Source organism: Asterias rubens, chromosome 2, assembly GCF_902459465.1.
Source record: "Asterias rubens chromosome 2, eAstRub1.3, whole genome shotgun sequence".
Classification (NCBI taxonomy): Eukaryota; Metazoa; Echinodermata; class Asteroidea; order Forcipulatida; family Asteriidae; genus Asterias; species Asterias rubens.
The window spans coordinates 11,569,380-11,597,377 of record NC_047063.1 but is presented as its reverse complement, the minus strand read 5'-3'; the positions used below and the strand labels follow the sequence as shown (position 1 = coordinate 11,597,377).

The following is a 27,998-nucleotide window of genomic DNA, read 5'->3' as shown; positions in this document are numbered from 1 at the left end:
AAAATGTAAAGTCCAACATGGTATTATTTATTCAAGAGTTGCATGGTTGCATTACTAAGAACAGATTGCAGAATTTATCCAGCCCAACATTTCCTTTAGAGTCGTTTGTGACATTTGTTTGAAAGGAACTTTTCATCAGTCCACAGAGTTTAGTTCACACCATTCAAAGACTGCAGTATAAAGTTAACTAAATTGTAATATAATTTGAAAGTCATATAAAGAGTTGAATACAGTCACCAATACTTGCCTCTTTAAAAAAAATAGCACCATTAATTAACACACTATTCATTGACCACATATGTTTTTTAAGTACATTTCAAAATAATACTCCTACATAAAAAATGAGATCAGCAAGCAGTATTTCACACACCGTAGTAAAAATCAAATCTTCAACACAAACTGTACATGTATTTAACTTAATACTTTTCTGGTATTATAAGGTTTAACAATGAGATGTTAACGTATCATACTTCTGCCATCTTTGTAAGACACACATTAAACAAAAATTCGAAATATTACTGCAGTGTTTCCCCCGATGAATGATTATCCCAATATGTTTCATAAAAGTATAACTAATCAAATCAGTAGAAAAACTATAAATATTTAACAAATTACTGACAGGCATTTCAGTATTGCATAGTTACTCCAGTTACAACGAGCAAATAGTGTTTCTGGAAAGGTTTTACCAAGCATTTGTTTACCTAACATTCTTTGAAAAGGTACACTACCTTGTTTCAATTTGATCAACCGTAAAGAAATAAACCTTCCATCTAAAATATACCGTGAAAATAAAATTGCTAAAAGTATTTTAATGAAGCACAGGGATGGAAGCACAAGGAGGAAATTATTCATTGCAAGAAAATCTTTAAAGGCACTGAAAAATGATGTTCTTATAATTTGAATTGAAGGAACTCCTTGAGTCTTTCTGGAAGAGGTAGTGAGTTGACGGATTCATCCAATATGAGATGTTGATGAACACATTCCCTGCACAGCTCGCTCAGTAATCTGGCATTTTCTAGGATAAAAACAAATACATGTGGCATTTTAGTTTAGTGGCGTGTCATGGCCGAGAGGTTTACAATCATCGGACTCAAGCTCTGGTGTTTCTGATCAGCGGAGTGTGGGTTTGAGAGTCGTGACACTTGTGTCTCTAAGCAAGACCATTTTTGCTACATCCTTCATATGGGACGTAAAGCTGTTGTTCCCATGCATTGTGTAATGCACGTAAAAGATCCCAGTAACAATTTTTGCTAAGAGAAGGGGTTCGCCTTGGTGTTTCCTGGCAGCACCTTGCTGTACCTGTACCCTGATAAGGTTGCTACTTTAGGTCTCAGAATCCATAACTTCAATAATCTGTCTTTCGGAAAAAATGTTTATACTAAGCACATTGAGTTCCTTGTTGGACGTGCGCTATGTAAGCCTTGTTGGACGTGCGCTATGTAAGACTTTGGTATTATTATGTACATTTAGAAGCTTACCATAAACTTAGCTTACCAAGTTCCCATAAACATTTTCAGTGACTAGAAAGCAAGAGCAACTAGCTTGTTGTGGGAATGGACAAGTGAGTCCGTATTATTTAAATGCTGCTTAGGCATTGTGCCCTTTGGGTGGCCACTAGGTTTGGGCGTAGTAGACAATTTGTGTTTTGGTTGGACATGGTGTCCAATGTGTTTTTGAACGATGGTAGTCCTCAAAATTTATATTGCAATGCATTGGTTGATGTATGTCTATTTAGCCGGTTTGCCCTGTATCAGCTCCTTGCCTTAGGAGAAAATTTCATAGTGTGTGAATAAACCAGCTTTTAAGCTGTGGCAAAAAGTCAAGCTGCTTTTGATACGTAGTCTATAATATGTCCGAGTATATATTTCTGCATATTTTTTAATTCTCTTTTTACCTGCATAGTGTTTGAGAACACCATAAGCCTGGCTATCCATCGGTGCCAAGTCTACTGCTTTCTTGCCCTCTGTGTCTAGGTCATATATATTAGCCCCATGTTGTAAGAGCAAAGTGATCATTTCTGCTGGTGCAGACACAGCTGCTGCTACATGGAGAGGAGTTTTATTGTCTGTTGGCCTAACAGTATTGATATCTGCACCTGGCAAAACAAAAAGGATTAAAGAAATTTCAATCAACTATTCAAATATTCATCCAACGTGGTCAGCAAAAAGACAACATAATTACCGGGTAAGATTTGTACTTCAAAAGCCACACTGTGACCAGCAGAAAGCACAAATGGCTAAAGCTGCACACATTATACTTTCATACTTCACACAGAAACATGTGTCTACACCCCTGGCCCTTGCATTAATGCCCCTGGCCATTGCCTCAATTTCTTTAGAAATTGCCCTTACACCCCTGGCCATAGTTTAATGCCCCTGACCAAAGCCCTGATGCCCCTGGCCTTTGCCCCTGTGCCACTTATGGTTGCCTTGTTGCCCTGGCCTTGGCCCTGATGCTATTGACCATTGCCTTTGTGCCTTTTGCAATTGCCCTAATGGTTGTCTGCTGCCTTTATGCCCTGGCCATGCCCTGATGCCACTGGCCAAATTACCTTAATGCTCGTTGAAATGATGCAGTACACCCCCCCCCCCCCCCTCAGTTTCCTTTACAACAAAATAAACTGTCTGCCCTTACAAGAACAGAATATCAGACTGGCAAATAAATAAAGATGTGATTTTGTACCTGCTCGTAGCAGTGCCCTAACACACATTGTCTGGTGGCCATTTGCTGCTGCATGCAGTGGAGTCCCAGATCTGTTGTAGTCCAATTTATCTACCTCTGCTCCGGCTTGCAAGAGTAAGTTAGTGGAGTCGATACATCCTTTAAAAAAAAAAAAAGAAAAAAAAAAAACATAAAATCATCAGAATAGCTGGTAAAAAAAAAAAAGTTATGAAAAATTGAAGAGATGCAAAAAATTCTAAGTCTTATTCCAAGGCAACACTCGAGGCTCAGGTGAAGATTGTTTAATTATTGAAATAATACGCAGTTATAGCCAAATCCAATTCATAAAGTTATGGTTTAGATTAGACACTACAACACCAAAGCTATTGTCCCCAAAACATAAAGACAGTATGCTACTTTTGGAGGAGACCAAATCCCACTTGGTTAAAATTCAAAGAAGCTCGGTTATATTATGAGCTACTGAAGGCGATTGCCTCCATGCCTCCTGGTCAATGCCTTTGTGCCTTTGAAATGCTCACAGTACTAATTTACAATTTCCCCATAGGGTGCCCTTTACCAAGGAGAAATTGCAATGGTGCCCATGCCCTTTCAAAAACAAAAGCATACAGACAGGCCTGTAGCAGAGCACACACAACTTGATAGGGTAATCAGGTCTGTATAGCTATGGTAAGTCTGACATATTAGAGCCAGAGTGCAATGTTAATGGGTGTTTATTATTATGTAAAACACCAATGGCTTACATTTCACGTAAAGGCAGTGGACACTATTGGTTATTACTCAAAATAATTATTAGCATAAATCTTGCTTGTTAACGAGTAATGGGGAGCTGTTGATAGTATAAAACATTGTGAGTAATGGCTCCCTCTGTAGTAGCGTAGTTTTCAAGAAAGAAGTTATTTTCCACGAATTTGATTTCGAGACCTCAGAATTAGATTTTGAGGTCTTGAAATCGAGCATCTGAAAGCACACAACTTTTTCTTTCATTTTTATCTCGCAACTTCGACGACCAATTGAACTAAAATTTTCACAGCTTTGTTATTTTATGCATATGTTGAGATACACCAAGTGCGAAGACTGGTCTTTGACAATTACCAATAGTGTCCAGTGTCTTCAATGTATACACTGTTTCGTTTATAAATTCACTGTTAGTGCTAAGCCCACCATTTGTTTACATTGCACTTCCAGCTCAACACTTACCCAGTGTACACACTGCACCAGCCTTAAACTATAACAATGTGAATGTTTGCAGTACTGACTTGCATAAGGCATGAAAGGAAAGAACATGCTGTTATCTAAATTGCATCAGGTATCCCTGTTTGTGAAAGGACTCTTTTTCAGTGCAATCAGAATGGGACTTTGAGTATGCAATATAGGCCAAAGGCCATAAGACGGTTGCCTCCATGCCCCCTTGATGCATCGCACGAGGCTTTGGAACTCCCTACCTGAAACTGTGAAACTTTCCAACTAACTTAACATATTCAAGAACAGTTTAAAAACTCATCAACATAGAGAAGCATTTTGTTAAGTTTATTTTTATTATTATGTTATGCTACTTTCGTTGCTTGTTGGTTGTTCTTTTGTAGAGTAGCGCCATGAGCGCCGCTTGCGGCGGATACCGGCGCTATAAAAGTGTCCATTATTTTACCTGAGAATACTGCACAGTGAAGTGGTGAAAACCTTTCACCAAGGTGGATATTGGGTAAAGCACCTGACTGAAGGAGAAGTTGAACGCAATCTTGGTGTCCTTGAGAACATGAACGAGTCAGGGGAGTATGCCAGTCGATATCCATGCAATTCAACTGCAGTTTGGTTTGATGAAAACAAAAAAATACAAATATATTAGCCCTTTTGAATTATTTTGGAAGTTTATACTGACTTCTTTTATTGACACCATCTATTTTATTGATACACAGCTATTGACCAAGAGGTTTAATAATGAGCTTTTGCTCAAACTGCTTCTAAAATGCGGATCCCACTGCAGTGTCACATTTGTTTTCACCTAGTTCTTGATATTTCTTTATTGCAAGTGGTATTGTTTAAACTGGTTGCTCTTGAGTGATAATGTCTTTTGTTTTTGGATACTGTGGAGAGTAGATGAATATTGAACCTTGAAACTTATGGAGACTTTGTTAAATTTTGTTAGTTTATGGTTTTTACTGCACCTTGAACACCCAGCAGGGTGGATACGTGCGCATTACAAGTCTTAATATTATTATTATTATCATAAATCAGAAATTTATGGGTAAAATAATTTGTACATAATAATCAGGAATATATCCAAACCTGGGCATTTGCATCAATGAGTGCTCTAACGCAGTCTACTTTCCCTTCTTGGCAAGCATCCTGTAAAGGGGTGACACCATTGACAGTCCAATTCACACTGGACCCTTCTTGGATGAGACACTGTAAGACCTGTAGCTGCCCATTGCTTGCTGCTTGGTGCAGTCTGGTTCGTTCTGCAACATCCCTAGAATCTGGTATACGGGAAAGACATTAATTAGCGACAAAAAGGCAAAAAACAAACACATGCTAAGCTTCCATTTTAGAGGTTGACCCCTTTTTTTCTCCTTCTTATTTATTTTTTTGTAGAAAAGGGGATACATTTTTACAATCTTCTTAGACATAGAGCAAATAACTTAAACAGGTTGTCTTGTCGATTGTGCAAATAATTTTGCTAAGCAATATTTTCTGCTTAAAAGCTTTATAAAATTTGACCCTGCTCCTCTCTTATTATATATAAGGAGGGACCAGTTTAAATGTCAACTCTTCCTTACCATGATTGATGATGTAGGGATATTTGTCATCTGTCCGCTCCATCCTAAAGTACACACAAATAGAAATTATCAACCACTGTATGGATATAGTTCTAAATAAACTTATTTCTAATGTCTGTCATACCATAGAGTAAGGTCATACTGCCGATTGGTGATTTTAGTGTTGGGCCGGTAAACCTGTGACTTGACAAGTCCGGCTGGCTAGTGGTTTTCACTCGAGTAACCTCATACAATATAGGAGTACGGATTCCAGGAGTACTCAGTAGAGTCAGACTCACCATCACAGAGAGAACATTTCGAACCATTTTGAGCATCCACGATTTAAAATAAAGTATTCAGTACTTACATGCTCCTGTTTAAGCACCCGTTTAAATGTACATGTACTTGTGAACTTTACGGCCGGCTAGAAAGACCTGTTTCGCATGCTGGTTTAGCTGACATTCCGATCCTGTGTCACTTTGTCACGTGTGTCTGTAGTGTTTGTTTACGTTTGAGTGGAACCTAGACTAGCCCATTGGTGGAACAACTTCTTTTAGTAGGAAGTCAGTGTCAACGGAAGAGTCCAACCTGGTGATAATTAAAAGCATTTGCAGAGATTAATGGTAAATTAATAGATGCTAAACCCCAATATTATTGATCTTTAAAAAAAATGGGTTTTTTTTTGTTGCATGCTGAGAAGGTGAATTTTTGACATTGTGATGAAAGCGCGCCCTCTATCTACTGTGGTGAAATTGGGCCCGCAGGTGGTGCAGGTGGCGCCCTGCTTGCTGTAGCGCGAATGGTGTGTAAAAAAAATGGATGTCAGTGGTATGCAGTTTTGTTTATGTGTAGCAACGAGTGAGTACAGTTCGAAAGTTAAGTAAAAAAGCTGGTTTAGACCTCCATGTACAGACATAGTATACACTCGAAATAGCTGTCCAGTTTATAATGACTGACCAGTGAGTTTTATCTTCTTTTTTATCATCATCATTCATATTGTGACTTGCACTGTCGAGTTTATTTTTTTATAACGTTGAGTTACGTTCACGTTGTCACTGCCTGCATTCTGTGACTTGCCTTGCATGGATGAAATGGACGAATGATTGGTGATTTTATATTATTTTGATTGGATTGTTTTACGTGGATTTTCCTGGATTTCAGAAGACCATGATGTCATACTCGTAGTATATGATGTAAGTATCACTTGCTGTATCTTGTAAATAAAAGTGTATACTGTAAGTTATGAATGGAGCTATAAAAAAGTATAATATAATTTAAATAACATTCTATTTTACAAACCTGGGTTGGTGACATGGTTGAGCATGATGATGATTGATTTGTGTTGTAAGTGGGGGTGGGCTAGCCTACCTTGTTGTTGAGCTGTAAATAGCTCTCTTTTAACATGGGTCTCATCACAGTTGCCATTACATGAGACTAATGTTAATATAAGAGAGCCATTTATTGACAGCTCAACAGGTGGGCTAGCCTAGGGGCGGGCTGGACTTAACCAACCTGTGCTAAACAGTTTCAATTTACGCCAGGAACACTCGCGTCTCTAATCTTACTTAGAAAAACAAGGGGATTATGGTTGTATGGCAATTTGTAGTGTCGCTGTCATTTTAATGGTAGAAACCATGGCAACCAGGCAGTCACTGATGTTGGGATGTTGTACATCCAAACAAATTGTTAAAGTACAGAAGGGGCCTACTAATAATAATAATAAATAATAAAACAGTATTTATATAGCGCAATATGAATTGGCATTCCTCAAAGCGCTTAACAGCAAAATGAAAAGCATTACAAGAAAACAAAAACTTATGGGCCTATATTCCCCAATCAAATCACAAAACAAAGCTTACGCGATATTGATCTTTCCATTTCTGGCATCGTATTTATTATTATTGTTATTATTATTTATTCGACCAGAACATCACAAAATAGTCAAAAATATGTATAACAGCACAAAATAATAAATAGTACAAAACAACATGAAAGCAAACACAAGAAATACTCCTATAATCAACTTAAAAGGGTCCATACAACATTAATACAACTAACCGGGACGAACCAAAGTGCAACAAAAAATGGGGAAAAAAAACAGGCTGTGTGGGTCAGGGGCTGCAAAAGTAGAATGAACCACTATTACCCGCAGATATGCAGCCCGGCACATAACAAATGACAGTGACAGGACGCGACAGATGATGAAAAGAACAACAAAAGACTAATTATACTGTACACTACACTACATGTACATATCATAGGCCCAGAGCACATGACCAAAAAGGCAGACTGGCAGAGGAAGCACAGACTGTGAAAAGGGAATTAACTTCTTGAATGGAAGGACGGTTTGAGTTCACGCAAGAAATGAAATAGGGTTTTGTAGCCTTCCCCTACCTATGTGTCATAAAATTACATTTAAAACAAAGTTAGGGCCTACTACCAACAAATGTGTCCACAAATCAGCCAAAATACGGTCAAATTCAACGGTTATTTTTTTCAACTGGAAGCTACAATAGTGTTTTAAAGAAAGGAGTCAGGTCGTCAGGTGAAGCTATCACAGCATGCCTTGCGAAGAAGCCGATCACAATCGGCCGATAACGTGGGCAAATTGATGCAGCGCATGCGCAGTAATCTATGTTGCAGTCCGTAGTATGATTCCTTATATTACTGAACCAACATTGTTTTGTTTGTTAGCAACCCCGAAAGTCCTTGGTCATTTTGCTGTTACTATTATCACTATTAAAGACCCTGGACACTAATTGGTAATTATCAAAGACCAGTCTTCTCACTTGGTGTATCCATGCATAAAATAACAAACCTGTGAAAATTTGAGCTCAATTGGTTGTCAACGTTTCGAGATAACTGTGAAAAAAAACACACCCTTGTCACACGAAGTTCTGTGCTTTCAAGTGCTTGATTTCGAGACCTCAAACTCTAAATCTGACGTCTCAAAATAAAGTATTTTGAAAATTACTTTCTCAAAAACTACATCACGTCACAGGGAGCCGTATCTCACAATGTTTTATACTATCATCCTCTACCGATTACTCGTTACCAAGTAAGGTTTTATGCTTAAAATTAGTTAAAGTAATTACCGATAGTGTCCGTTGCCTTTAAATAACAGTTGTTTGTTGTCATGTATCCTTCTCTCCACAGTTTTCAAACCTTGCATAAAAGAAAGAGAACGTTCATTGTTACATGTAGCTGTGTTAGTGTTTCTTACTTCCTGAGTTGAGCAATACCTGTCGATGTCAAGATGTTGGTCCCGATCTTCACCTTGAAATTGAACCATAAGATTAACCCTCGTATGGTGACACTGGGCAAGTACGATGGCAAACATCCAAATTTGACAGCTGCTACCACGGCAGGCAAGGTAATTAATTTTGTTTTTAAATCAAACATGGCAGGCTTTCTTTACCTAACTTGGCTTTCTAAATTCCATTTAGTCACAATGGTCCAGTGGTTAGACTGCAGGACTTGCAATCACAAGGTTGTGGGTTTGAATCACTCAGCTAACCGCAGATTTCACAATGCCTAGAATAAGTATTGTCGTCTAGTTACTGTTTCACAATTTCTTGATTCGTGCGATTCCTAATCATAGACCTTAAACCAATGTTTGTATGAGAGAGATTGGTTGTTGCCAGCTTGGTGTTGATTTCCCCTTGTGGGAGTTTGTTGAGTTCCCTTTGTGGGAAGATCTTTCAAACAATTCCAATCCAATTCCAAGGAAAGGACATTGTGTACATTGTTGAGTTCCCTTTGTGGGAAGATCTTTCAAACAATTCCAATCCAATTCCAAGGAAAGGACATTGTGTACATTTAAAATATAAAAACTAACCCCCATTAGGGTCCCTCTAATACCCAGCCGAATAGAATACACTGTTGAAATGAGAACCAGATCAAATGCAACGAAGCAACAAGATATTGTGTTGCATAGTGCAGGCTTGCTTGTGTTAGGACTGAGTAAGGCTGTTTGCCCTGCTGAAGTATGCACTCTGTGGTGACTGGGCTAATGTGTGGGACCATGAACTCAGTCAAAGGGAACAAATTCCATCCAGGTATGAATTTGAGTTGACTGACAAAATACATAATCAGCAAAAGGCAACACCAATATGACGTCACTTGACCTCTAAAACGCAACAAATTCAGTCAAAGAATGACGTCTGAGTTGACTGCCAAATGCGAAAGGTTACAACAACTGTTACCATTTGTGCATGTTGTTGCGTAGCATCGTAAGGGTTTTAAGTGTGCCATTTTACAGTTGCTAAATAACTAACGAGGAAGGGAAATGACCATGTTCACAACAAAATTATGTAGAGTCCCATTTAACTGACTGGGTATCAAATACAATGGCAATTTACACCATTTTAACGCGAGGTCAGAGCCTTGTTGTTTTTCTCCACTCACATGAGCACTTATATCTACTGAAAAATGAGTACACAAGCTTGTATGCTTCGTTTTTGAAAGGGCAAGGGCACTGAGGCATCTTCTCCTTGGTAAAGGGCGACCTACAATATGAGGAAATTGCAAATTTCTACTGGAGCATTTTAAAGATGCTATGTCAGAGTTTTGGCGGATTTGACCCAAAAATTTTGATTTAAAATTCAATAGGTATTTTGATGGGGGTCGAGAAAGTTACAAGTTTTCATTTGAGCCATTGCTCGAAAAAGTCTGCCAATTATTAGTAGCAGTGAAGTAAAGTGCTGAAAATTAGTTTTTGTCGGGATCCCGACAATATATCACGTGACCAATTCTTATATGTTTTATAAGAAACATTTTAAATTTTTGTCATGGTTCCTGACCATTAAAAGTAAAAGTTAAACCTTTTTTCGTTAGAGTGGGTGATACTCTATGAAATACCATTCACTTAAAAAAATCTATTTTTTAATGTTTGGGGCCAAAAATCTGACATAGCATCTTTAAGGGCACTGAGGCAATGACCATTGGGCACAGAGGCAATCATCTTCGTTGCCCAGTGGAGTATCGGGCCAGAGCTCATCACAAAATTGAAATAAATGTCATTTCTCTTCCTCTTAAAAAAAAAAAAACATTTTTGGATTTTTCGTAATTTGTACAAAAATTCCACTTGCTTTTCTTCTTTAGGTCTTCGTCCATAACCCCCACACTCGAATGGCTCATTCTAGAGCCATACTAGAGCATTTTAAGGGCACTAAGGCAATGACCATTGGCCACAGAGGCAATCATCTTCGTTGCCCAGTGAAGTATCAGGCCAGAGCTCATCACAAAATTGAATTAATATGTCATTTCTCTTCCTCTTAAAAAAAACAATTTTATTTTTTTATTTTTTGTAATTTGTGTAAAAATTACACTTGCTTTTCTTCTTTAGGTCTTCGTCCATAACCCCCACACTCGAATGGCTCATTCGACTGGCCGTGCATCAGAAGCGAGTGTTGATTCAGATATCAGCTTGCTCAGTATCAACCAGAAGATCAGCGCAGTCTCTGCCGGGTCTCTTGACTCCATGGGAGTCACTGACGTCTTGATGGTTGGGACACAGACAAACCTGCTGGCTTATGATGTACAGAATAACACTGATGTGTTTTACAAAGATGTAAGCAAACACTTTCAGGGCTGGATTTCACAAAGAGTTAAGACTAGTCTTATCTCAAGTTAGGACGAGTTACTCATCTTAGTTTAGGATTAGCCTTGAGTTTTTAATATCTCCTAGAATTAGTCTTTGTGAAATCGCTCCCTGTCTTATAAAATAATTATTATTTTAGCACTTATTTGGCACTTTAAGGTACTTATGGTATACTTATGAAATCACTGTTTGTTTTAACAGTTGTAGAAAAATACCTTATAACTAAAATTACGATTCAAAAGGTGGTAGAATTTTTGAGATATCGCCGAAAATCTTGAGCAGTTATGTCCACGCATGAAGAATACAATCTGCAATTGGAAAACAAAATCTGAGAGCATTACTGTCCCTAATTTTCACTAGCCTTAAATAAACCCCTGTGTATTTTATTTATTGTTGCAACTTATTTATTTATTGTCGTTCCCTCTCCCACCCCATTACCTGTCCTTACCCAACAGGGGTCGAAATTAAGTGTATTTTCATGGTAGTCAGCAGGGCTAGTAACCAAGAATTTATAGTAGCCCTGATGAGATTTTGGTAGCCCGAAAGACACACTATGTCTCGCGTCACGGCTCAAACGTTACAATAGCACAGTTCTTTATTGTTTGTGATGAGATTTTTGCATTATTTTTCCACTAGCCTGTCGGGCTATCAAACTGGAAAAATCAGTAGCCCGGCTGTGAGTCTGGTAGTCCCGGGCTAGCGGGCTAGTGGCAATTTCGACCCCTGCCCAATCTACCCTTATCTGTCATCTATTCTTCACATGTTCCTTTAGTTGCTGTTGAGCGTGTAGGCCTACATGTAGTTCTGTAAATCATGGTTTATTATATTTTCTACCTTTCGCCCAGGTAGTAGTTAAAAAGCAGATCAGTTTTAGAACTTAGAAGTGTCCCGAAAAGCTGGAAATCTACTCCAGGGTAGTAGAGTATGTAAAGCAAGACAGTGATCAAAAGAACAAAGTCTACCTGGGAAGAAGACACAAACACATGGTGTTATCGCAAACCAAATTGCTACTGTAATTTGTGAAATGGTTATAAATAATAATAATACATTTTTGTTGTGTTTAAGGCATTCCGTTTATAAGCTTGGGCTATGCCTCCATGTAGTAGTTTTATTGTATCAATTGTTTTGTTTTTATAAAGTGCTTTGCCATGTGGAAATAAATGTTGATGAATTGAAATGAATTGAATTAATAACAATAATTATTATTTTCTTTTCGTTAATGACTGTGTCCGTTACAGGCTCCAGATGGTGTGAATGCAATCGCCGTTGGTCAACTAGGAGACATTGAGACTCCCTTGGCCATCATTGGTGGTAACTGCTCACTGCAAGGCTTTGACAGTGAGGGGAATGACCTCTTCTGGACTGTAAGTTTCTCTTTTAATCGAGTCTGGAAAACTTAAGTTAAAGGAACACGTTGCCTTGGATCGGACGAGTTGGTCTATAAAATTTGTTATGAAATGCATATGGTTAGAAAGATGTTTTAAAAGTAGAATATAATTGTCCACACAAGTATCACTCAAAATTGCACGGTTTTCATTATACGTCGCGAACTAAAACGGTCGGCCATTTATGGGAGTCAAAAATTTGACTCCCATAAATGGCCGACCGTGTTAGTCGACGAGGTAAAAAGAAAACCACGCAATTTCGAGGCATATTTGTGTAGATCATTGTATTCTACTTTTTCAGTATCTTTCCAACCATGCCGATTGTATAACAAACTGTTGCAAAACGCTTTTCAAGGACCAACTCGACCGATCCAAGGCAACGTGTTCCTTTAAAGGCAAGTTTTTTTTCTTAGCTGTGCATTCCTCTCTAATTTCCGAGGGAGTTTGAGAATATTCAAGGATTTTTTCAAAGTATAACTGTCTTTTTTCAAATGTTTCCTTAACACCCATAGGTTTTCCCCAACAATACTGTTTGGAATGTCTTTTCTTTGTAATTATATGTGATGAATGTCACTTAATCGTTGATACGCTTCACAAGACTTCGTGGAAGTGCCGTGGCCGAGCGGTTAAGAGCACCGAATTCAAACTCTGGTGTTTCCGATCAGCAGAGTGTAGGTTCGAATCCCCAGTCGTGACACTGTGTCTTTGAGCAAGACACTTAACCATTGCTTTGTCCTTTGGATGGGACGTAAAGTCTTGGTCCCATGTGTTGTGTAACGCATGAAAAAGAACCCAGTGCACTTATCGAAAAGAGTAGGGGTTCGCCCCAGTGTTCCTGGCTGTGGCTGCTTTATGTGCCGCAGCACCTTGTAAACCCTAAGAAGGTGCTACATAATTGGGTCTCAGAATTCATCAATTCAATAACCTATCTTTCTGTAAGTTCAGATATACTCAGCGCCTTGAGTACCTTGTTTGGTAGATACGTGCGCTATATAAGACTTTGATATTATTATTGTTATTATTATTATTTAATATTTGCACTAAATAAGGCACCAGTGAAAAAGTTTATCACTGACTAGCTGGAAAGCTTTCAGGTCAAGATATTGTTGTCTATTGTATATACCAATATTTATTCTATTGTCATTGTCTTCAGGTGACAGGGGACAATGTATGTTCCCTCGTCCTGTGTGATGTCACTAATGATGGAGAACAAGAGCTTATCGTGGGATCAGAAGATTTCGACATTCGTGTCTTCAAGAAAGATGAAATTATAGCTGAAATGACAGAGACAGAGGTTGGTTATTTTGAAATATAAAATGAAATCAATGACAACTCAATGACAACTCAATGACAAACTTAAAGGAATATTACAGAATCGGTTTTTGCTAACAAAACATTTTCTGGCAGCGTAAGCACTTTATGTTATCCACCATTATACATAAACTGACAAACCTAGAAGTTTGAGATCGATCGCCCATCTGGGTCACCCGAAAAACGTAAAAAAAACACATTTTGCAAGACATAGATTAAAGTCTACTTGCCAGTGATTGCAGTCTACTGACGATGACTAGAGCAAGCTAGTTGAAACGTTGAGACCAATTAAGCACCCACTCGGCAGAAGTGAACTTAATAACGATCCTCTATTAAGATAAGGTAGTTGTCCCAGTCGATAATCTACCTTCCGCCCAGGTAGTTGATAAAAAAGCAGGACAGTTCTCTCAAGAACTGAGAAGTCTCCCAAAATCAAAAAATCTACTCAGGGGTAGTAAAATATATAGCAAAACAGTTCTCTAAAGAACAAAATATATCAATAAATACCTACCTTCACTCACCCAATGCATGTTAGAATTCATAACTTGTTATTCATGTCAATGTTTTTTGTAACTTATCTGCCGTTGGTTTGTGACATTGTTTCCAGGCAATATCAGCATTGTGTGCAATGGCAAACAACCGTTTTGGTTACGCTTTGGCAAATGGAACAGTTGGTGTGTACGAGAACAACTCGCGTTACTGGAGAATCAAGGTGGGTGGTCTGTTTTTTGGGAGTTTTGGACAAACCCCCAAACCACGATTTGCTATAATATTATTGTCATAAACTTGTCTTTTGAATCCAAGGATTGCCTCCTAAGGGAACTTAAACTAACTTGAAGTCTGAAGAAGCTTTAACAGGCATGTGATATTTCAGGAAATTTTCCTGTAATCAGGATTTTCTAAAAATCTCCTCGAGCCCTCAAATTTTCTTGAAAGTAGTAATGCAGTTACCAAAAAGGAGAAAGAAATAGTTGACAATGTTTTGTAGACCTCCTGAATTGTAACAGCTGGTAGGCTCTGGGTCTTACATAAGAGGGAACCTGTGACCGCAAGCAATTTTTCAGGAATTTCGTCCCTATTCTAGGGACGCTTTCTGTGACGCAGAAACAAATCTACATGAACTATTTCTAGAATTTCTACAGTTTAACATTCCATCCAATAGACAAATAATCGTAGGGTATTGGTGTCTTGCTCAAGGAAACAAGCATCTTAACCAGCCAGGCCAGGATTCAAACCCACTTGTTGTGAATGACAGAGCTTGAGTACAGTGCACTTCGCCGCATCATCGTCTAGTTCAAGAACGTTGGGTTTTACCGGGCTGCCTCTAAAACATTTTATTTATTATAAATATTGAAATTAGCCACTTTGATCTCTGTAATTTCACTTTCTCGACAGTCCAAGAACCAGGCTGTTAGTATTCATAGTTTTGACTTGAATGGAGACGGGGTACCAGAGTTGATCACAGGCTGGAGTAATGGCAAGGTAAAGAGTTATGACTAAATTTAGAGATGTTCATTCCGTACCTTGAGGGAAGGATATTAATTTTGTTTTTCCCATCTCCTGTGAAATTTTTTGAGGCAATCCTCTGTAGGTATCATACAAGGATGGCCATATCAACATTAAAAAAAAATCGTTATTTGATTTCAAGCAGTCACACAACATCGGTAAACAGTATTGTCCACACTTTGTGTATCACAACTTATATATAAAATAACAAACCTGTGAAAATTTAGGCTCAATCGGTCATCTGATTTGGGAGAAAATAACGGGAAAACCCACCCTTGTTTCCGCACGTTTCACCAAGTCATGACATGTGTTTAAAATGAATCAGTTATTCTCGATATCGAAAATTTATAATTGTTGTAATGTTTTCTCAAAAAGTAAAGCATTTCATGGAATAATATTTTCAGGGAAGTCTTTCACCATTACCTTTTGTAAACCCTGTAAGTTACTTGTAAATCTGTGCACTTTTATTTTTTGTTCTGTTCAGAAAGTGTCCAATGGCTTTAAACAAATAACTGTTTTCCTTATACCAGGTGGACGCCCGCAGCGATCGCACTGGGGAGGTGATATTCAAAGATAATCTATCCTCATCAGTCGCTGGTATTGTGGAAGGAGACTATAGAATGGATGGACACAGTGAACTTATCTGTTGCTCTGTCGAAGGAGAAGGTGAGATACAGTCTTATTTGTAGAATTTGCTAACTTTGCATGGTGGGTATTAGTGCTGGGCGACTAGTGAAATTTACTAACCGACTAGTTGCGCCTCAGATAGTCACGAATACGACACTTGTCGTAACTAAATTTTAATTCCTAAGATGCATTGGGGCATAATCAGGCATGTAAGGGGTCGCAGTATTTTTATCTATCTATCGAAATACTGCACAAAATTATCCAAGGATAGCCCCAAAAAGCATATAACTTAGACTTATTTCCATTTTGGTCCTCATAAAAATGGCATTAACAAATGGAAGTACCTAATACAGACAAACCTAGTCATGAGCAAAAAGACGTATCATAAAATAAATAACAAAATAACTAGTATTACGGTATTAATTAATTGTTATCAGTACGTGGCTACTTACCGGCCTCTCAAGAGCTGAAGGGTAACCTGATGGATACCAACGTAGAGCAAGAGACCATCAGAGAGCTCAGCCAGAGGAAACAGAATCTACTGCTGGAACTCAAAAACTATGAAGAGAATGCAAAGGTAATAATTGTAATAATAATAATTGCAAAACTCATAACGCGCACATATCCACTGATGGAGTGCCCAAGCCGCCCACAATATTACAATACAATAAATTACAAAAAATGTACAAATTTATACATGGAAGGTGCTGATCATAATTACATGGAGTGAGGAAAGGCCCGAGACATCAATATGTTTTAAGCTCAGATTTTATAAAAGAACTTAATAAGGACCTAGGTGTTTCTATATGCAGGGGTTTCCCTTAACTTTTTTTTTCAATCGCCCACCGGGTGAGTCAACCACAATTCTCGATCGCCCGCAGGTTTTTTTCACTAGCCCGCATGTATTTATACACAAAATAAAAATAAATAAAAAAACTACGAAAATGAAGCCCTTAAAATTGATTTTTTTTTTAAGGATTTTATATCTGAATTTTTACCTTAAACTATCCCTTTTCCATCAACAACAACTTTAATGACTTCATGGTTAGGGGGTCGGTTGATTTGAACATGTTTTGAACTCCGTTTGCAACAAAATCTTCATGAATCAACGATCAGTCATCACTGCACATCTAGAAATAATTCAATGAACTTTGCCCCACAACGCCCTCTGTTGGCAAAAGTTGTCCATGTTATTGGAATTCCTCCAAGGCTGTACATTGTGCACAGTCTGCAGGCATTATGCACAACGTGCAGCAATTATTTACTCTGTTCGTGAACGTGTACTGCATTGAAGTCTAGTCAAGAACATCACAGCCATCAACGGACAATCACAGCGTGCAGAGTGTTGGTCAGAATGGACTTTGGATGACTGTGTGTGTGTTGTGTATCTGCTGTGCATACTGCATGGACGTACCAGTGGGCGACCGCCGTGTACATGTACTGTAAGGATACTCGGCACCGTGGTTTGTGCATCATGTTTTCAATTGATTGTACGTGTTTTCTAAAACGAACGACAGCAATTCCGGTCCCGATCACGGCAAAATTAAATCTAGCAAGTATCTAAAATTGTCAAACTTACTAGTTTGACTCGCCCGGCGGGCTAGTGAGAAAGGGTTTTCACTCGCCCGCCGCTATTTTCACTCGCATTTGGCGACCACTAATTTCGAACCCTGATATGTATTCATAAATACCTCAGACAGTTTCGCTATTCCTATTGGTGGAGAGCGTGTCACATGGGGATGTTTAAATGGTTGATAATGACCAGTTGGAGCTCTGTTTATAACTGGTTGTTTTTCGGATACTACGCGCTAGTCTTGGTGCAAGACATTTCTCGTTACGGGCGATGCAGGCGCTGTCGGTGAGTTGGCCGCACTGTGTGTGAAAGGAAAACGATAAACGATTTGCACGAACGGATCCAAAAACTGTCGTATAAGTCATAACAATGCAACACACGGACATACAGAGCTCAAGCACATCGGAAAACAGATAAGTGTTTACACAGAGTTTCTTATTTTGTTATGCCTTTTAACCAAAAAGGCATTTATGAATGGGAATAAAAGAGTAGTGACTGAATCTTATACTGCCGTTTAAAACCTTGCAGGGTCGTTGCCATGCGATAATCACGACAGTGACCATGCCGGTTTTAAACAGCCGTACTCGTCACTACCCTTTTAATACACGGATGAGAAATTTCAGACTTGTATCTGAATTTATACTGAATTTAGCAAAACTTTTAACGCGCACACATCCACCTACGGAGTGCCTCAGGCACCTTCAACAATACAATAACTTACAAATTGGAAAATGATGATCATAATATTACAAAGAGTGAGAAAAGGCCAGAATCTTTGGTAAACAGGAAATGCTGTATTCTTCTCCAAATCAAATATGTCATGTTTTTGATCTACTTCTCAAGCACTGGGGATACTGTTCCCAGAAGCTCCTTGGAATCTAATATTCCAGGGGTAACTAAAAGGTGGACTTGCCATCCTCTACCTTATACGGGGTAGCCAGTTTTCCGGCTATTGCCGGAAATCCAGCTTCTTCAAATTTTCCCTGATTTTGTTCATGCGCTCTGTGTTTCATCTGGCCGGGTCAGAACTTTCTTTTCTTTATGTTTCATAAAAAAGAATGCTGTTATGTTTTTGAGGTCTGAGGGGAGGGGGGTGACCCCCAATTTTTTTCCCTGCTCTGAAGGAAAGAGCCACTGGCATCCCTGCTTCTAAGATCTGAATCCCAGTTTCAGACTTTTTTGTCAGAATATTGAACACAATAGAGAGATCGCCAACACAGGCCTAGGATAGCTCAGTTGGAAGAGCGTTGGCAGGTTGTTCCAGAGGTCATTAGTTCAAATCCTGCTGTAGTAAATTTGTCTTTGTTCAACGCCCAAATCATTTAAAATTTACCCAGTCAGTTTCCCTTGTGGTTTAGTATTTGTTATCATTATATTGAATATTATTATTCATTATTGCTTGATTTGTTTTCTGAAGGCGGGGCAGACCCAGCGGCCATCAGGGATGGGTGAGCTAGACAAGGCCCAGATGGGGATCATTCCGGCTAACACACAGCTCCAGACGTCGCTCATGGTGACTGCAGGAGATACTAACAAACCTGTGAGTACACTAATAATAATAGTAATAATTATTATTATAATGGACACTTAATAAAGCGCCAGTATCCGCCGCAAACGGCGCTCATGGCGCTACTCTACAAAAAAACAACTATAAGCAATGAAAGTAGCAAACAACAATATAAAAAAATAAACTTAACAAAAAGCATCTTTATGAAAATGAGTTTTTAAACTGTTCTTGAATTTGTTGAGTGATTTGGAGAGTTTCAGTGTCCGGGAGGGAGTTCCAAAGCTTTGGTGCTGCACTCTGAAAACTTCTCTCCCCCCATACATGTACATGGTTAGTTGTTTTTTCCTGGAGGAGTTTGTGTTTTGTAGACCGTAAGCCACGATGTCCTGGGGTGTATATCTGCACAAGATCACTTAAATATGCTGGGGCATCACCTTTAAGATCTTGAAAATAATGAGGCACAGTTTATATTTAACCCTTTGTTGGATGGGGAGCCAGTGCAAGCCGGCTAGCACTGGTGTGACGTGTTTCGTTTTCTTGCTTTCTAAGTGATCATCCTTGCTGCAATATTCTGTAATCGTTTAAGGCGAGATAGTTGCCTATTGTTAATTCCGTATAAGAGCGAGTTGCATGCATCTACCTTGGATGTGATGAAGGCATGGACAATGGTTTCAGCAGCTTCCCTTGTGAGGTGATTGCGTATTCTGCCAATGTTCCTGATTGACATGAAAACAGACTTTCCATTGTCATAGCTTGATAAAACATCACACTATTCTGGTATAGACCCTCTTGCATGTGACGGCACACTCTCAAAAAGGACCCTCACTGACGCCCAAAAGCGCCCTCACTGAGGCCCAAAAGCGCCCTCACTGAGGCCCAAAAGCGCCCTCACTGAGGCCAAAAAGCGCCCTCACTGAGGCCAAAAAGCGCCCTCACTGAGGCCAAAAAAGCGCCCTCACTGAGGCCAAAAAGCGCCCCCACTGAGGTCAAAAAGCATGCTCTCGCTGAGACCAAATGAGGCTGGTCATTGGACAATAGCTGTTCTTTGTGAGTACACTTTTCACGTATGGAGCCCTTGTATATGATGCACACTCCCAAAAAGCACCCTCATCTGAGGCCAAAAAGGCCCCCCACTGAGGTAAAAAAGAACTCTCACTAAGGCCAAAGGAGACAAATCATTGGATGGTAGCCTATCTATGTGCCTAAAAACATGTGCGTGACCTCCCTTACAAAAAAAAAACCTTACAAGAATCTTATAGGAATCTTATAGACGATGTGACTTGTGACATTACATGTTTACAAAAGAGCAGCAGAGCCTAGACTTCCTGCAGGCAGGATTTGTACACAGCCTAATGGAAGAAATCATAAAATCTTATATTGTATGGAGATTGCACTGTCTAATTCTTATCAAGTTTTGATATGATGAAAGGGGGCACATTTCAAAACTTGTCCAGCTTTTACTTTCATAATTCTTGGATTTATGTGGAAATTATGACACAAAATGTCAACTTTCCCATAATATGACCTGTGCAGTATTGTGCCTGCCAGAATACTCAAAGAATGTACAAGGTCACACTTATGGTAAACAAAGTTCACATGGTCTATAGGAATCAAAGAAGTGACGAAAAATCTGTATGAATTCTATAGGAATCCTATTAAAATCATATGATTCTATAGGCATTTCGCTTATAGATAGGACTTTTTTAGAAGGGTTCAGCGTCCCTGTTGCGTTTCGCGTTTTGCATAGGGACCATAGCAGCAGGAAGTGGCTTGATTTCAAATGCCCTTGTTGGCCACAAACAGCTGCAAGATTTTACCTGCTTTTACCACACCAAAAAAGGTCATACTGCAAGTCAGGTCATGGACAATGATTTTAATAATAATAATAATTATAAGAACACTTATAGTGCGCCGGTATCCACCACAAGTGATGCTCATGGTGCAAGGAAGAAACACAAAAAAATTAATGAAAAGCAGCTGTGAAAAAGTGGGTTTTTGAGGGCCTCTTTGAACTTGTGAATATTAAGAGGCAAATTATTGTAGAGTAGAGGACCAGCATGAGAAAAAGCCCTGTCACCCCAATTGTTGTGGGTTTGGGGAACAACCAGTAATGAAGAAGTGGATGATCTAATGTTCACATGTTACCAATTATAGTTCCATAGAAAACCTCTACTGCCTACCGGCCAGATAGCTCCTACTGTTTTCCAATTGTTTTGCCCTAGGATATATCAGACAAATTGTCATTATTAAGTCCTTTTAATCTGTGTGACATTGTGAATTGTAATCACTGTTTTTAACCAATAATTGTTTTATTCTTATCTGCCAATGGAAACTAAATTTCTGTATATTTATGATGTGGACAATAACAAAATTCTAATTCTAATTCTAATTATAATTTGAATAGTCTATTAAAGCCTACACCATGTATATGTTCATGTAGATCAGCTATTGTACTTGATTAAGTTGTGCTACTTTTTTCCGAGAACCAAACATCACGCCTGATGAAAGGCTGAAGTTCTTGGATCTTAAAATCATGACCCATCCCAACACTGGTTGATTGTGTCCATGTTAACTTGCATGATTCTTTCTGTTTCAGCCCCACGCAAATGTTCCTACTTTTTTTTTCCAAGGACCAAATATCATGCTTGATGAAAGACTGAAGTTCTTGGACCTTAAAATCATGATCCATCCCAACATGGTTGATTGTGTCCATGTTAACTTGCATGATTCTTTCTGTTTTCAGCCCCATGTTGAGCTCTCCGTGTCTACAACTAACGACACAGTTGTCAGAGCCATTCTGATCTTTGCTGAAGGAATCTTTGAAGGGGAGAGCCATGTGGTGTAAGTCAAACAGACACCTTAACTCAATCAGGGAACAGACAAACTGAGGAATATCTAAGAAGAAACTATAAATAAATAGTAAACTTGCGTGTACAACCATGTGTAAATCTCCTTTGTGGGAGTGTTGGCTCTGAAAGAGACCACACCTTAAATTTTCTAATTATCAAACCATGCAAAGCTTCATGCAATACTTTGAGGAAAATTTGTTGAGGGCCTTTGCGAAATCAACAGCTTCGACTTGGGCTCCGGCTTAGGCTCTGTCAGTTCTTTTTTAAAGTGTGTGCTTTTGATGCAGCGCTTGTAAGCCACAGCCAAAGCCAAACCCTTGGGTTTCAACAAGGACCCAGGTTATCCCACAATAATAACAAATGGATACTGTTTTTACAAAATTCTATGGGATCGACTGTCAACCTAAATACCAGTCTTGGTAACTTTAATAAACTCAATTTAAAAACTCATTCCTTTGAAGCTGCTTGTTTGTAATCTGCTCGTTTGTAATTGTATCTTTCACTCATTGTATATTTTATTGTTCTCTTTATGCGCTAAGAGGCTTTTGCATTAGGCGCTTTACAAATGTCTTTATTTTAATATTATTATTACTATTTTTAATACAATAGTGTTCTTTTGAAAGCTGAATCACTTTTAAAATATTTTCACAAAAGATTTGTTTGGATTCAAAGTACCTCTAGAGCACTATGCGAGTATTATCTTGAAAGAGCAGACAACCTGAGTCAACTTTTCTCCTTTGTTTTTCCCAATCATCTCACCAACAGTCATCCCAGTGCTCAGAACCTTTGCAACTCGGTCAAAGTCCAAGTTATTCCCCCGAAAGATGTACCTGTTGATCTTCACATCAAGGCGTTCGTTGGAGGCAAATCCAGGTAATGTAGGAGTAATTACTTAAAGCATTGTATTTTTGACCGCGTGAAGATGCTCTCAATAGTATTTGTATCACTCCTGCACACTTGATACACGATTTGTCCTGCACAGTTTTTAGACACAATCGTTTGAAAAATAACACTACTTTTTTGGAAAAAAGCTTTCTTTAAAGGAAAAACAAAAATGATTGTAAATGGTAAAATTATAGTAGATGATCAAGGTTCCAACCTCTTTCCCACCCTAGGTCTGTAGCCAGCCTCTGTCTTTTCAACAGATATTTTCTTGTTAAATGTGCTACTAGTTTGTCTGACCCACTTCCTCCTGTTAGAATGTTTCAGTGTGAAACCAGACTTTCTGCTTCTTCTCACCCATACACTCTTGATTTGCCGAGATGTAGAACATGGAGCCATTCCAACAGCTTTATTTCACGTATGGCTTTACATATTGCATCTCTTTTGAACTCCTTGCCTGGTGCATGTATCACTCCGTCCTACAATCTGGGCCCAATTTCATAGTGCTGCTTAAAAGTAAGCAAATTTTCATGCTTACTTTAGCAGACAAATTTGCTAAGGTGCAAGCGTATTTCACAGATTAGCAGAAAAATTTGGCGGCCATATTGCGCATTTACCATGGATTTGCATTGTGGTGTCATTTATGTTCGTGCGGTAAGCACCAGAAGGTTAGCATGCCTTTTCGTGTGCTTAAGATTAGCAGCGCTATGAAATGGAAATCGCGCAGTAAGCACAAAGTCGGCCGCTAAGCAGCGATATGAAATTGGGCCCTGGACTGTTTTACAAGGAATATCAATTCATACCATCATCACCCTAAGTTATTTTTCATACTACATTTAAATAAAAACAATTCTTGTAGCCCCTTACCAAGAATGGCTTTTAGCCCCTTGTTTGGGGCAAAATTCAAAAAGAAAAACTTTCTTACTACTATTTTGTGTAACCTGTGATGTGTATGTTTCTTTTTTTTCAGCAACCAATACCATGTGTTTGAGTTAACAAGGCAGCTACCACGTTTCTCTATGTATTTACCATGTCCAGAGGATACACCAGAACCAAAGAGCAGTGTTTCCTTCACTGTCAATGAGAGAATCCAGAGGGTATGTTGTTCTGAAACTCATTCACGCTTTAGATTCGTTTCATTCACTGTCAATGAGAGAATCCAAAGGGTATGTTCTTCTAAAACTAATTCACACTTTAGATTCGTTATAACTCCCTCCTTTTTTTTTCTTCTTTCTGCGAGACTGATACAGGTAGAATTGTGGCAATTGCCCCCAAAACATCAAATTTCACGATGACCTTGGCGGCTCGGTGCTCTTGTAAGGAGCTGTAGTGCCCCTCGATAAAGTACCTTCTTCAAGGCCATTGTTTTTATTTAGTTATGAAAGATAACTCAGGGGTACTTATGGCAGGAATTGCTTTTATTATTTTTTTAGCAGAAAATTGTAAAGCACCCTTGTCTGCTTTCAAAGTAGCTGTATGAAACCTGTCCATGGTCACCAAATGACTAACCATTTCCAACGCTAGGTGGCAGCAGACATACCGGGTAAATTTCCATTGTTTACGTAGTTCTGAACATGCGCATAATTCTGAGAACAATGGATTTACCCGGTAAGTCTGCTGCCCTCGATCGTCCCAGAAAGTCTCCCATTGGATTTCAGGGGCCAATTTCTAATTGCTGCTCAACTGTACACACTTTTTTGTGCTAACTATTGCTAAAACATTTGCTTAAGCTTAAGCGAATTTCATAGATAAGCAAACTCTTTAGGCGGCCATCTTGTGCGTTATCCATGGATTTGCACCTGATGGTTAGCATACCTTATCTTGTGCTTACGGTAATAGCAGCGCTATAAAATGGAAATCACTCAGTAAGCATGAAATTGGCCGCTAAGCAGATCTATGAAATTGGGCCCTGTTAATTTGATAATGTTCTCTTTGTTGTGACCAAACAGTTAACTATTTCAGATCAAGGTAATTTCAATGGTATACCCCAGCTGTTTTGATTCTGTTCTATAGCTGGCGTGACACTTGTGTCCTTAAGCAAGACACTTAACTATTGCTTTGTCTTTCGGATTGGACGGAAGGCCATTGGTCCCATGTGTTGTGTAACGCATGTAAAAGAACCCAGTGCACTTTTGGAAAAGAGAAGGGGTTCGCCGCTTTGTTCCTTGCTGTGGCTGCTGTATGCGCCGTAGCACCTTGTAAACCCTGATAAGGTGCTAAATAATTGGGTCTCAAAATTCATCACTGCAATTTACCTATCATTCTAAAAGTTTGTATATACTTGAGTATCTTGTTTGGTAGATACGCGCGCTATACTAAGATTCTGATGTTATTTTTGTATGTGGAAATCGTAACGGCTTTATTTTCTGTCTTACACCTGTTAGTTTTGTCCTGTTAGTTTTGTCCTGTAATTTTAATGTCTGTCTGTTTTTTTGGTCTGTCTGTTCATAGGCTGGGTAACAAAAGCTGTGCTTCTCCCCGGACCTAGATGTTGCCTTTTGTTTAAAGTTTCACCTTTTAATATATTTTATATTTACATTAATTTTGTCAATATTACCCTGTATTATACACTATTTGCAACATTGAATAAACATTTATACCTATCTATCTATCTATCTAAAAAAAAAATGTATATATAAGACTTCGGTATTATTATTCTCTTTGTCCAGGTCTTGATGTGGGTCAATCAGAATTTCCTCTTGAATGAAGACATTACCTGTAAGGGTGAGCTCAACATTGGCTTCATATCGCTGCGTGGTTCAGGACCAGTGTTTATCAACATGCAGACCAGTGGACAGGTGAGAAACCTGTTTTAGTTGATTAATTTTGGTTTTTACCCATACACCAATGTGTGCTAGCACTGTATACTCAGTACTTTCCAAGCGTCCTGTGAAAAAATATCACAGGCATGTTACTCGGATGGGATTCGAACCCACGACCCTTGCAACTCTAGAGCAGTGTCTTACCAACTAGACTACCAAGGTTGCCCGATAGCTAGAGGCAGTTTCGAATCCTATGTTTTGGCAGGGGGTACCGCAACCATATAAGAGCTGTTAAATTTACATCGGGGATAAAGAATATTAATTGTGGTTTTTACCTTATACTGTTTTAGATTGTCGGGATTCAAATTAAAATCAAGTCAACAATTTGGTTTCCAAATTGTTGACAAAAAATTTGTACAATAATTTAGGTCAAAGACCGTCAAGAATAGTAGTTAAGAACTGGACGAGAAAAAATATTAATAAGGACCAAAAATGAGTAATGAAATGTAAATAATACAGAGAAAACCAATGGGGGCATTTACAGAAGCCAACAATTGTTTTTTGGAATGTCTACTTACAAATTTTCTTTGTTAAACCCCAAATCACTTAAAATTTACCCTGTCCTGTTTTCTTTGAGGTTTATTTAAGGCTTATTTAAGGTGTGTTTGTGCGACCATTTTGTAAGTTGACAAAACAGCATGGGGTAGCGTTCAATAAACACAAAACTTGGTTTGGTGGTTTTCCTTAACCCTTTCAATACCATTGTCGAGTTTACTCGACCGCGCAATGCAAGCGCTTCCTTACCATTGTCGAGTTTTCTCGACCGTGCGTTGTGTAGTCGCTCCGTCCCAATGTCGAGAAAACTCGACAGAAAAAAGCATTGCCTTTGAGAGATTGTATTTAATTTGTTTGGTGCCCTCTGTTGTTAGGTTTTATATAGACGGGTTGCTTGTTTACCAAGCATTACAATGGTATGTATTGTATAGGGGGTCGCCGTTATGATTTTCCGAGAAAAGTACACCTCAAGATTTCACGCTTCCGTTTTTTTTCGTAAAAAATCACCATCATGTCTGCTCATTGCACGGAGGTTTTGGCTTATATGTTTGCCTATAGTGACTCTATAAAAAGACTTGGGAAGTTCTATTAAAGTATCTAGTGAACATTTGGCATCAAATCGTGATATTTCGTCGCCAGACATGCAGTCAGATGATGACAAAACCGGACTATATACCAACGGTAGCTAACTGGACCGAGCACGTCACCCGTTCAACGCCGTGGGCTTGGGCGTGCATGGCGGGCGGGCCTGGACCCACTCGTGCTGGTCGCAGTGACCGTGGTGGCTGAACACTCTCAAAACAGATAAGATTTTTCAGCAAAATAGGTTCCGATTATGGTACAAATGTAAATAGAAGCCTATAATAAAAACGGTTATATTTTCTGAGAAGTTTTTACAAACTTTTCTTGAGGAAAAATAGGTTGAAAATCTTGTTGTTTTTCTTGAGACAGAAATCCCGAATAAAAATAGAAGTATTTTTTTTTCAGCCAGAAATCTTGCAAACAAAATTAAGATAATATATACAAATTTGACATCGTAGGAAAGGTCATTTCATATGCTACAAATTGCATGCACAAAGTTTTTCAAAAAAATAATGTCTTTCCACAGAAAATCAAGATTGAAAACAGTACACACTGCAAATTGCGTTATATTTTTTTTGGTGTGAAAAAATACGGTACACAGCATTGTGACCTTTGTCAACAATGCGGTATCCGGTTGGGCGCTTGCAATAAACAATGTGGTATTGAAAGGGTTAAATGAGGGTTTTCCTTTCACATGTAAAACTTAACATTTTTTCTAATTTCCTAATTTTCTCATTTCCTATTCATTCTGTTATTGGCGCTAAAGAAGGACTCTTCGAGGTGTTATTGTTTGTGTTGCTGTATTCGATCAGATCTGCCGCTTCCCTGGTTGTTTCCTAAACTTGGGTGTAATCCCTGGCTATACAGCAATGAACGGTTGTGTGGCTTCTGACTTACACTCCCGAACAAAATAGATTTATTGACAAAATCAAAAAACCCAAAACATAGAGCCAGATAGCTCAGTTGGTGGAGCTAAGAATAAATAAATTGACAAAACAGCGAAACCCCCAACATAGAGCTAGAAAGCACAGTTGGTGGGGCGCCAGCACCTATCCGGAGGTCGCTAGTTCGAAATCCCACTCTAGTCAATTTGTGCCACCCCAAGTCATTTAAAACATACTCAGTCAGTTTCCCTTGTGGTTTTTGTATATATCAGATCTGCATTAAGACGGACGACATGGATCTAGCTGGAGACCTGATTCAGGCCATTAGTAATTTCCTTGGTATTGAAGACCTGCAAGTCATAGCCGACTTCCCAATGCACATGGAGGAACTCAACAATGTTCTCATAAAGGTCAGATTTTTAAAGGAATTTTCCCACCTTTGTTTGGTTAAAGCCATTATACACTTTCGATAAACAGTATTGTCCAAGTCCCACACTTCGTGTATCACAACTAATATACAAAACAACAAACCTGTGAA

The 27,998-nt window shown here is 38.8% G+C and overlaps 2 protein-coding genes across 4 annotated transcripts; one reads left to right on the top strand and one right to left on the bottom strand.

Moving 5' to 3' along the window:
• Nucleotides 1–6: 6 nt before the first annotated feature.
• On the bottom strand, nucleotides 7–8,603 carry LOC117306849 (ankyrin repeat and SOCS box protein 13-like). Its single transcript, XM_033791404.1, has 8 exons — nucleotides 8,531–8,603; nucleotides 5,803–6,023; nucleotides 5,457–5,500; nucleotides 4,966–5,156; nucleotides 4,328–4,481; nucleotides 2,683–2,820; nucleotides 1,895–2,095; nucleotides 7–1,015 (listed from the first exon to the last, which is right to left on the bottom strand). Coding segments are annotated over exons 2-8 (855 nt in total). The 5' UTR covers nucleotides 5,805–6,023; nucleotides 8,531–8,603; the 3' UTR covers nucleotides 7–890.
• Nucleotides 6,031–27,870, top strand: LOC117306848 (Bardet-Biedl syndrome 2 protein homolog; the record flags this gene model as incomplete). 3 transcript variants are annotated; one of them, XM_033791403.1, is given in 15 exon segments in its annotated part: nucleotides 6,031–6,293; nucleotides 8,592–8,808; nucleotides 10,783–11,007; nucleotides 12,276–12,401; nucleotides 13,576–13,716; nucleotides 14,341–14,445; nucleotides 15,129–15,215; nucleotides 15,770–15,905; nucleotides 16,304–16,443; nucleotides 18,857–18,979; nucleotides 21,690–21,787; nucleotides 22,561–22,668; nucleotides 23,648–23,774; nucleotides 25,347–25,475; nucleotides 27,733–27,870. In XM_033791403.1, coding segments are annotated over 14 exon segments (1,800 nt in total), but the record flags the coding sequence as incomplete, so codon positions are not given.
• Nucleotides 27,871–27,998: the final 128 nt, after the last annotated feature.

What these genes read in the sequence shown, in the direction of transcription:
- LOC117306849 (XM_033791404.1), bottom strand. An exon ending in TCATTGATGCAAATGCCCAG is followed by an intron (nt 4,482 to 4,965) that starts GTTTGGATATAT and finishes ACCAAACTGCAG; the next exon opens with TTGAATTGCATGGATATCGA. An exon ending in TCACTGTGCAGTATTCTCAG is followed by an intron (nt 2,821 to 4,327) that starts GTAAAATAATGG and finishes TTTTTTTTAAAG; the next exon opens with GATGTATCGACTCCACTAAC.